The 11189-nt window shown below is 46.4% G+C and overlaps 1 protein-coding gene across 1 annotated transcript in view; it reads right to left on the bottom strand.

Annotated features, from left to right (window-relative positions):
* clns1a (chloride channel, nucleotide-sensitive, 1A) overlaps nt 1–10888 on the bottom strand; it is a 37435-nt gene extending 26547 nt beyond the window's left edge. Inside the window, 2 exon segments of the mRNA XM_048532711.2 lie at nt 1803–1939; nt 10532–10888. Coding sequence (XP_048388668.2) covers nt 1803–1939; nt 10532–10650 — 256 coding nt within the window. The 5' untranslated portion in view covers nt 10651–10888.
* Between the last annotated feature and the right edge of the window lie 301 nt (nt 10889–11189).

The raw sequence follows: 11189 nt of genomic DNA, 5'->3' as shown, positions 1-11189 counted from the left end.
GGGAGGGAGAGAGAGCGCGCGAGGGGGAGGGAGAGAGAGCGCGCGAGGGGGAGGGAGAGAGAGCGCGCGAGGGGGAGGGAGAGAGAGCGCGCGAGGGGGAGGGAGAGAGAGCGCGCGAGGGGGAGGGAGAGAGAGCGCGCGAGGGGAGGGAGAGAGAGCGCGAGGGGGAGGGAGAGAGAGCGCGCGAGGGGGAGGGAGAGAGAGCGCGCGAGGGGGAGGGAGAGAGAGCGCGCGAGGGGGAGGGAGAGAGAGCGCGCGAGGGGGAGGGAGAGAGAGCGCGCGAGGGGGAGGGAGAGAGAGCGCGCGAGGGGGAGGGAGAGAGAGCGCGCGAGGGGGAGGGAGAGAGAGCGCGCGAGGGGGAGGGAGAGAGAGCGCGCGAGGGGGAGGGAGAGAGAGCGCGCGAGGGGGAGGGAGAGAGAGCGCGCGAGGGGGAGGGAGAGAGAGCGCGCGAGGGGGAGGGAGAGAGAGCGCGCGAGGGGGAGGGAGAGAGAGCGCGCGAGGGGGAGGGAGAGAGAGCGCGCGAGGGGGAGGGAGAGAGAGCGCGCGAGGGGGAGGGAGAGAGAGCGCGCGAGGGGGAGGGAGAGAGAGCGCGCGAGGGGGAGGGAGAGAGAGCGCGCGAGGGGGAGGGAGAGAGAGCGCGCGAGGGGGAAGGAGAGAGAGAGCGCGAGGGGGAAGGAGAGAGAGCGCGCGAGGGGGAGGGAGAGAGAGCGCGCGAGGGGGAGGGAGAGAGAGCGCGCGAGGGGGAGGAGAGAGAGCGCGCGAGGGGGAGGGAGAGAGAGCGTGCGAGGGGGAAGGAGAGAGAGAGCGCGAGGGGGAAGGAGAGAGAGAGCGCGAGGGGGAGAGAGAGCGCGAGGGGGAGAGAGAGAGAGAGCGCGAGGGAGGGAGAGAGAGCGAGCGCGCGGGGGAGAGAGCGCGAGAGATTCCAGCTTATTTCCACATTAAATAGGAGACCCTTACTCTTAAATGGGGCCCCCAGCTCTAGATTGTCCCATGAAAGGTAACAGTCTCCCAACATCTACCCTGTTAAATCTCCTTGGAATCTTCTCGTTCTTCTAAACTCTGATAAAGACTTGCCCACTTGCTCAAACATTCTCCACCAAACCCTTTGTAGTAATTGGGACCAGGTGGGTGTTGTTGACTGAGATTCTTGACTGTGGTTGTTAAGCCGGGCCAATCAGTAAGCCCTGGCTGGCCAATACAAACAGGGGATTCTGAATCTCCTCAGTTCAGGAACTGACTTCGAGCTGGCTGGTCACAGCTAGTGTACTGTGCATGCATAAATCAAGGATGACTTGGCGATGGGAATCCAGCCTTTGTGCAATTGTTTCACCCTCCATCCCAGGGTTTTGCATGGCTTATTAGATTTAGAATTTACTCACCAGTGAGATACCAATACCACCAGACTCTCATGATCCATACTAGGTGATTAGACAAATGAGAAACATAGACTCAAATCAGATCAAGCCATTTATGTTTCAAGGACTAGAACGTCAGGGCTCCAGTATTGCACAGCGAATTGGGTTGGAGGTTGAAAACTGCTAATCTAGATGGACTGAAGGCCTTCTCCTGTCTGAAAACTTCCTAACAGCAGGAGGAAAAAATGACTGAGTTAAGCTGCAATTCCCCCCATGTTCAAACAGTCACGTCAGGATTTGTGTAGAACTAGTGGAGCCTTGTCACTAAACTCTACAAAATACGTATGCTTTCAAAAAGGCAAAGTTACCTGATGTATCAATCTGCTTCCCCCACCCAGCCACATGACTCCCCTGGTTTTAACAAAAAAAATCAAAGACAAGTCTCACCTCCTAACTTAGCATTCACCATCACATATAAGTGTTCCTGTGGATAGACAGTCACATCTCTAGACACAGCATGTAAGCTAATGGTTGGATATTCCAAAGAAAATCCCATTCCAGACCCATCAAACCAAGACAGTCGGCTGAAAAATCAAAACAAAACAGGATTTTAAACAAGGGCAGATGTGTTAATACAACAGATTGACAGCTAAATTGCACAGAAAATGACAGCAAGCAAATGTTTCTGCGAAGAAAATCTAACTGTTCAAAGTTAGTGCCCAGTTTTACAGTGATTCGATAAGTTAACAAGTTTATAGCCAGCGGTTTTAGAAATAACTAAGACCATGAGAATGGAATCATCACAGAATCCCTACAGGGTCGAAACAGGCCTGTTGGCTCAACATGTCCACACCAACCCTCAGAGCATCCTACCCAAACGCATCCCCTATAACGCACCTAATAAACACTACAGGGTAATTTAGCATGGCCAATCCACCTAGCTTGCACATCTTTGGACCATGGGAGGAAACTCTCAGACACAGTGAGAATGTGCAAACTCCCAAGGGTGGAATTGAACCCAGGTCCCTGTTGCTGTGGGGCAACAGTGGTAAACACTGAGCTACCTTGCCACCCCAAAATACTGTTATTATTTTCCTAAAAGTAAAAACTATTCCCTCCAAGCTAATACATGCTACGGAAATGAATGTTTAATGCTATTAATCTTGGAGATCAGGTAATGTTCTGGGATGTGGGGGTGAATCCTGCCATAGCTCAGTTGATAACATTCTTGCCTATAAGCCAGAAGGTTCAGAATTCAAAATTCCACTCCAGGGCTTGAGCATAAAATCTAGCTTGATATTCCAGTACAATGCTGAAGGAGTGCTGCACTATCAGAGGTGTCACCTGCTAAAGGAGGTGTTAAAATTGAGACAAGCCTGTTCTCTCAGGTGGACATTATTTTGAAGAGGAGCAGGGACTGAATCCCAATGCCCTGGTCTCAATAACACAATAAATAAAAGTAAACAAAAATAAAATTATACAGAAAAATAGACTGCAGTGTGAAAACTGGCTGCTGTTTTCCACATTAACATATTTTCTATATTTTGCAAGACCACAGAAGGTGTTAAATAAGTACAAGTCCTTTCCATTAGTGATGCTCATTCTGTAACCCGCAATGTCTCATGTACCATTCCAAAAAGAAATGACAATACCTTACCAGAGGCGCAACAAAAACATAAAACTATGGCCACGGAGAAGGGCTTCACAACCAATGCCCCTCAAAGCACAGCATGAGAGAAAAGTTTTATCACTACTGAGATAGTAATATTCCCTTGCTAAGATCGTGGAACGGACACCTATGCCCCAAACCAGTTAATACTCATTGCACTGGGTCCTATTCCAAGTCATTCTTTAGTTCCTGAAACTGTGGATGCTTCATTAAACCTCTAATGGTTTAACAAGCTGTGGTCTTTAAAAACCCAAAGTGGAACATGTACCCTCCTTTTTTACTCAGTTGTCACCCCCAACTTTTCAATCCTGTTGGGTGCCCTGCAGGATAGCGGGCTAGCTGCTCCAAAGATAATGATAATGACCCTTTGACAGCAGTCCCTGGTGGCTCATTCAGTGTTCACGTTTTGTCATGAATGCTGGCACTTCAAGGACTTCACTTTCACACAAATAAAACTATTGATTCCGAGCCATTGATGCTAGGTTGCAGACACCATGGCTCCATCAGCAATGCAAAACCCCCAATCCCTGTAGTCGTCCGAAGTCTTTCTAGTTGAGGCATGAAAAGTTCAGAAAGGTTATGGAAGAGTTTTACCACACTGACGTCAAAACAGGATTATAATTACATACTTAGAATGGTTGAGAGGAGATTTGATAGCAATGTTTAAAACCATGGATTTGAATTAGGTTGAATAGGATCATAGAATAGAATCCCTACGGTGCAGAAATAGGCCATTCAGCACATTGATTCTGCACCAACACTCCAAACAGCATGTCACCCAAATTCTGCCTCCTATCTATGCCCATATTTACCATTATCCATCTGGATGACACATCCCTGAACACCATGGACAACTTAACATAGCCAATTCTTTGGCTTGGGGGGGACACTGGAGCATGCAGCAGTAACCCATGCAATCTCCACACAATCAGTTAGCCAAACTGAATAAAGCAAACTGTTTCCACCAGCTTAATAACCATAGGGCTCAGATCACTGGCAAACAGAAGAACCAGATGACAAGTGGAAAGGCTATTTCACGTGAGGAGTGGTTAGGATTTGGAACGTAGTGCTGAAGTGGGTAGTGGATATGACAGACTTCAAATACATTGGATAAATACCTGAAAGAGCGCTAATACTAGGAGCATGGGAAAAGAACAATGACACTAGCACGACTGCTTTTCAGAAGTGCAGGTGCAGTCATGATGAAGCCATATGACCTCCTTCTGTGTCGCACTGCTGTGACTGTACATCATTTTTGTGATTGTACAGAATTTTTTCTGTCCAGAATCACCAATGGAAAATTACAATCAGATTGCAGACAACTGTGGCCAGATAGATCCACCATCATCTTATGTGTAGCATGAAGCCATAAGCAGTGGGAACAGGAAGACGCCACTCAACCCCTAAAACCATTCAGTAGGATCCGAGGGACTTTGCTAAGGCTATGCTGACTGAACCGTTTCGATTGCTCGTGGTAAGCTTGTGAGTTACACAGAACAAGACAGCCCCGGTTTTAGCTCAAGTTTGGTAGATGAGGTAGCAACTGGACTAAATATCAAAGCAAAGTTCAGTCTAGGTTCCTGCACACTGCTATCCAGTTTGCCATAAAGTATAAATTTAATTTGCTAAAAAATGCCGTGCAATTCCAATTACAGAGGAAAATAAACATAACTGAAAACAATGGAGCACAAGTCAAAAGCAAGTTTTACACAAACAGCAACACACTGTCCAACCCTTTGCTTTTGGTCCCTCACTATTAAAAATCAATGTTTCACATCAGAACATTAGGTAGACAAGGGAATAGAGAAATTTTAAGCAAGGTGTTGAAACTAGTCAAAGGCAGGTTCAAACTAATAAAATGTTTTTGTTGAGCATTGAATGTGGTCCCCAAAATCCTGGATTAACAAAAAACAACTGAGCCGTGGAGCCATGGGTACATTCTTCTCTATCTTGTAAGTCATCAGCTAGGGCTCATTGGTAATGCATGCTCCAGTCAGACTGCTGTACGTTCAGACACACTTTAGAGATCAGAGCTCAAAAATCTCAGCTGACAGTCTCGTGGACTACTGAGAGTGCTGCATTGTCAGAGGTAGTACCTCCTGAATAAGACAGCACACTGAGGCCCCATCTGACCTCTCAAACAGTTTTCGGGAGCACAGCAGTACACCCCAGTATCCTGGCCAATTTATCCCTCTGTCAATATCAGTTAAAGCAAATTACCTGGGCTACAATCACATCAATACTTGAACACAAACTGGTTGTTGTATTTCCTACACAGTCCACCAAAGTAATCATGCTTCAAAAATACTTCATTAGCTACTAGGTCATTTCAGGAGATTATGAAAGGCAATGACATAAAGGTCGAATTTTCTTCTATTTTGACATAGGTCCCAGTTAAAGTCATTTTCTCTGAACACCTTAGAAGATCTGTTTGTGGAGTTTGATTCAAACCGGCATTTTGGCTGTTGTGTACATTCAGAGTAATCTCAAATTCCCATTGGAGAACTACCCAAAAGAAGCAAACAGCCCACTCAATTCAAAACTGATGGGAAGAAACTAGAGATAATGGGAACTGCAGATGCTGGAGATTCCAAGATAATAAAATGTGAGGCTGGATGAACACAGCAGGCCAAGCAGCATCTCAGGAGCACAAAAGCTGACGTTTCGGGCCTAGACCCTTCATCAGAGAGGAAGAAACTAGAGGGTGTTTTTGTTGGGAGAAGTAGGGATATTAAGCATTCGGGTGCTCAACTTACAGAAGGAGTTTATCTTACACATCACACTCTTTATAATTTATGGCAGAAGCAGGTAGCTATTAAGATACAAAGATAGACTGCTCGCCTCAATGGCATTTAACTTCACTTGTCCTTCTATATTTACCTATGGGTGCATGGGCCAATACAAGTTGGCTAAGAGGTCGAGATATTTTTGGCACAGTGGTCCTTCACAGACTTTGACATTAAGTAAGGCTGACAGCCAAACTGGCAGATTTGCAAATGACACATTTGTTGCTTCTGTATGATTCCCTGCCATTCAACACCAAATCAGGCATAATCAGCACAATGGGAACCAGAACAAACACTGAACTGACTCAGGAATATAAAGGGCTTACACATGTCTGCACATAACCTGCGTTTGATGGTGGTAATAGTTGTCTTGAATAAAATGTCTTTCATTCTTCAGTGTGAATATCCTTCACCTTAAGGAAGAGAAAAAATATACCAAAGCAAAAAGAGGAGCTTTTAGGTAGCAATTGCTTATTTAAAAGCAAAGCTAGCATTCACGTGCCACTAACTACATGCAACACAAAAGTTAAGAAATATTCCCACACATTCTGAGATAAAAGGCAAAGCTGTGGCTATGGGGTAGGTCCTGAGTATTGAGAAGTGAGGAAACAAAGGACAATGATGTTCACCAAAACTCAGTGATTTTAAACAGAATGGAATATGGTCAGTTACCAAATACCAGCTGAAAGATTAGAGATTAGGGTTACTGGAGAAGGAGCAAGGGCGTCAGACATACCTCCCTAAAGTGACACATGAGGGGCATCAACACTAACTCACTTCATGAAGCATAAAGTCTTGAACTCTGACAGATCCTGGCACGGATAGATTGAAGGGCCTTCTTCAGTGCTGCAAGCCTCTATATACATTGGTTTTTGGGCTCCATTTGTGGCCAATGCCACTAATAGGTGGAGAACTGTGCAAAGTTGCATAAAACTGGAGTGACATGGTACAATGTGGAATTGAGAGAGGTTAAGGTAATGGTGAAATATGGTGAAATTGCCTGTTAATTTGGATCTATACAACAGAGTAAGGGCCATGCCGTAATCTGCTACTCATTTGGAGACAAACTAGGCAGGGAGAGGAGTAACCAGACTGTAGGAAACTCGTGCAGATTACACTGCATCCTTGAACGACATTAGCATTCAAAGGAGCATCTTAACTTAAGTTCCATCAGCTGAGAACAGCATGAACCTCTGAACAGCAAAATGTAAACCGAGTTTCCAGGCCAAACAATAATCCATTTACCCTTTTACACAAGAGCTATTGTGAACAAACTGTACAGTCTGGACGGATTCCAAGAACAGGGCAGCCTCCCACTGCCCGGATTCTGTTTGAAAATAGGTCCAAAGGCCTTCGCCTCAGGCAAGAAACCACACTTATGCGTGCAGTGCATGTGCTGGGAGCTGGGATACAGGAGAACAGAGACTGTCTTCACAAGTTATTCATATAGAAACTCCCATTCAGATGACCCTGATCAAGCAGTAGGTTGCAACCCCTACACAAACTGAGCACAGTCGAGTGCCTTATCCATTAAGTAAAGAAACAGAGGATAAAAATGTATAGATAGCAGTTGTGCACAGGGTGTGAATATCAAGAGCAAGTTTTCAATTGGAATAATTGAAGCAGAGGACAGACGGGAAAATGTCTAGATTTTAAGGCCTGTCTTATTTCTAAAAAAAAGTCTTCGATTAAAATTGTCATTTGCATTTAAATTCCAAGCCAAATAAGAAAGCAGAGCTCACCAGAATATCACAAAAGTTAACAGGATTAAACAGAGGACAGATTGTAAAATATTACTTTTGTATTCTAGAATATGGAAATAAGGAGTGACCTGATGACAGATGGATACATTTCATGTAGCAAGGGAGTCTAGAACAAGGGGATATAATGTTCAAATTAGAACTGGACCATTCAAAGTAGTGTCAGGAATCACTTCTTCACAGGGGAGTGGAAATCTGGAACTGTGTCCCCTGTAAAACTGCTGAATCCAGGAGTCAGTTGAAAATTTCAAAACTGAAGAATTTGATCAGGCAATACAGTTAAGATTAAGTACAGCCATTTGTCAGACTAAATGGCCTCCCCCTGTTCTCATATATTAAAGCTGGCTGGAACAGAGTTTCTCCATGCAAAAGGCCATGGAGCTGAGGCACTAAAAATTGGGGTATCATGTCAGTACTGTAGGAAGGCAACAACTTCTTAATCTTTGCAATAATCTGGAAATAAAAACTGAATAATATATTGCATGAGGCACCTCTGACAATCACCCCAACATCTCCTTCTCTCTTCCTTCAGCAACCAACACTACTCACACCATTGCTACTGAACGTCTTCTATCCCACTTTGAATCACCGGTTGTAAACCCACCTACTACCCCTGTATTTTTTTTCCCCCACTCTCGGGTAATTTCCCCAGTTGCTACAAGGACGCCATTTTAACACCCTTTCCCAGAGGGCCACGTTTGAATTCCTTTGCCCAATGCAGTAAGAAATTTATCAAAGTCACAAATGACAACCTGTGTGACAATGACAAAGGTAAACCTTCCCTACTCATGCCGACTGCAGTCTTTGACGTGCTTAACCATAACTTCCCTCCTTTATTGCTTCTCTGGGTGGGACTGTTACCGGAGTCATTTTCTAACTATCAAAATGAGGCCTGCAAATCGCTTGCTGCTCTCATTTCTCTTCCTGCTCCCACATCTTTACACTCTGGTGACCCCAAGAATTACCTTTAGCCCCCTACCCCATTTATTTTCTACATGTTGCTCCTCAGAGATGTTGCCCAACGGCACAATGTTTGGATATCTGCAGGTAAACTTGCAACATCCCACTCATTCACCTCCTGATCTACTGTTAAAATTTTTGGACGGTTTATCTGACATTCAGATGAAATTTCTAATTAATATTGGGATGTTTGTTGTTTGTGTTCTCCACTCCAAACTCTGTTCCCTAGCTACTGTCCCCACTCTTCCCTCTCTTGGCAAAGGTCAGATATTGAACCAGTCTATTTCCAACTAAAATCTCTCATATATCCAAGGTGAACTTTCAATCTCAAATTCATGCTGTTTTTAATGATCACCACCTTTCATCTCTGTACCACTGCCTGACTTCATCCCTGTCTTAGTTCGTCAACCGTTGAAACTAATCTGTACCCATGTTACCTGAAGACTCAACTTTTCCACCCATTCCTGCAAGACAACTACATTCTGCCTTATTTACTAAGGTCACTCAAAACTCTGGTACTAGTGTAAACCTGTAGCAAATGCTGCTCATCTATCATCCACACTCATTGATTTCCAGTGGCTCCTGATCAAACAACATTTTCACTTCAGTCCCTCCACTCACTGGTCTCTCCCTTCCTCTCATCTCCAGCCCCAAAATCCACAGATTTCTGCATGCCTCTAATTCTGTACTTTTGTGCATTCCTAACTATGAGTACTACACCACTAGCAGCTGCCTGCAGCCATTCAGACCCCAAGTTCTGGAATTCACTCCCTACAAATTTTCAATGCACCACCATCCTTTAACACACTTCAAAGCTCTCTGACTCAGTTATTGGGAAGCTGACCAACTTCTTCACATTTTTGATAATGTTTTTGTGAAGTACCGCTCCCCCCTCAACCCCTAACCCTTTTCTTGTCTCTCTCGGTCTTTCTTCATAGGTGGTCCCTTAGGATCAAGGATGACTTCCTTGTTTGATGTTGTAGGTCCTGAGATAACTAAACAGTCCAATGTAAGATCTGCACATTCTGTTGCAGGCAGTACTTGAGGGAGAAGAGGCAGTGGGACGCTAAAATTTTCACACGCTCCTATTGCTGTTTGCATTTGGCTCCACCTGGAGAAGTTTAAGATTACTGGACCTTTGCAAGTTTTTCTTCTCCAGCCTTAGGCAAAAGATTCCTGAGAGTCAGTACTGATATTGCTTCAAGAATGTCCTTGAAGCATTTACTCCGTCTTTCTGGTAATAGCTTGACATCACAAAGCTGGGGGTAAAGGGGCCATTTCAGAAGTCTTGTGTCTCCTCTGTTCCTAATTGCAACCTCTTCTATCTTTCCCCTTTTCCCTCCCTCTCTCAAGTTCCTTTTCTTCTGCTTACTCCCACTTGGAAAACTTGCACACTCGCTCTCCTCAACAGCCCAATTCCCCATCTCTCTCCCACTCAGTCCACTCAAAAGTGCTTTGCGATCAATTTGATCCCAGTTTCCATCCATTATCCTTTACTCCCTCTGCTTTCTCCACCTTCTTCCCCAAGGCCCTTTAACTTTCCACTATTGCTTCAACATCCCATTTAAAATTTGTGCCCCTTCATCACTTTACTCCCATTCCCATACCCCATCTCCCACATTCCCCTCTACTTATCCTCACACCCCTTCCCACAATTGATCTTCCCTCCTTCCTCATTCCCTTTCCCACACCCTTCCCCTCCTCACACCTCCACTCCCCTCCAGCTCATAGCCTTGCCCCTCCATCCTAATTCCCCATTCCACTCCCCCTCACTTTCCCCTCTCCACGCTCCCACTTTCCATTCATTCTTTTCCCATACCCTTACTCTCCACCCCACATACCCAAATAAGCTCCCCCTGCTGCTCACACCCCCCTCTACCCCACATTCCCTCATCTCAACCTCCTCTCCCCTCTCCAGCACCCCCACAGCCCTTTCACCCCTCCTCCCATCTCCCCTCATAGTCCCGCCGTAGTATTTCGGGCCCCGGCTCCCGCTCTTACCTCTCGGCAATGTACAAGGTGCCTGTGCCCAGGCCCTTGCCGTCCAGCACCGCTGCGATCTCGGGCTGCTGCAGCCGCACCCCCTCAGCCGGGGGCGGGAAACACCTGAGGAAAACCATTAGGGCCAGCAGGCGGCGGAAACACGTTGAGCTGCGGGCGGGGGGCGAGGGGGTGCTGCCCAGCGCTCGGACTCTGCCTCTGCCGCTCACCCTGAACTCTCCATGCGGCTCCCGCTCACTCAGCCCCAGGCTCAGGCCCAAACCAGCCACCGGATGCCGTCACCCAGCAACCGGCACCTACTTCCGGCAGCTCACAGCGCCTCCCGCGGCCGGAAGGGGTAATACCACACATCACTCGATGCAGTATGAGATAACAAAGTGTGTAGCTGGATGAACACAGCAGGACCAGCAGCATCTCAGGAGCACAAAAGCTGATGTTTCGGGCCTAGACCCTTCATCAGAGAGGGGGATGGGGTGAGGGTTCTGGAATAAATAGGGAGAGAGGGGGAGGCGGACCGAAGATGGAGAGAAAAGAAGATAGGTGGAGAGGAGAGTATAGGTGGGGAGGTAGGGAGGGGATAGGTCAGTCCAGGGAAGACGGACAGGTCAAGGAGGTGGGATGAGGTTAGTAGGTAGCTGGGGGTGCGGCTTGAGGTGGG

This window comes from Stegostoma tigrinum, chromosome 6 (genome assembly GCF_030684315.1).
Source record: "Stegostoma tigrinum isolate sSteTig4 chromosome 6, sSteTig4.hap1, whole genome shotgun sequence".
Classification (NCBI taxonomy): domain Eukaryota; kingdom Metazoa; phylum Chordata; class Chondrichthyes; order Orectolobiformes; family Stegostomatidae; genus Stegostoma; species Stegostoma tigrinum.
Note: the sequence above shows the minus strand (reverse complement) of the source record. Positions and strands in the feature narration are given on the sequence as shown.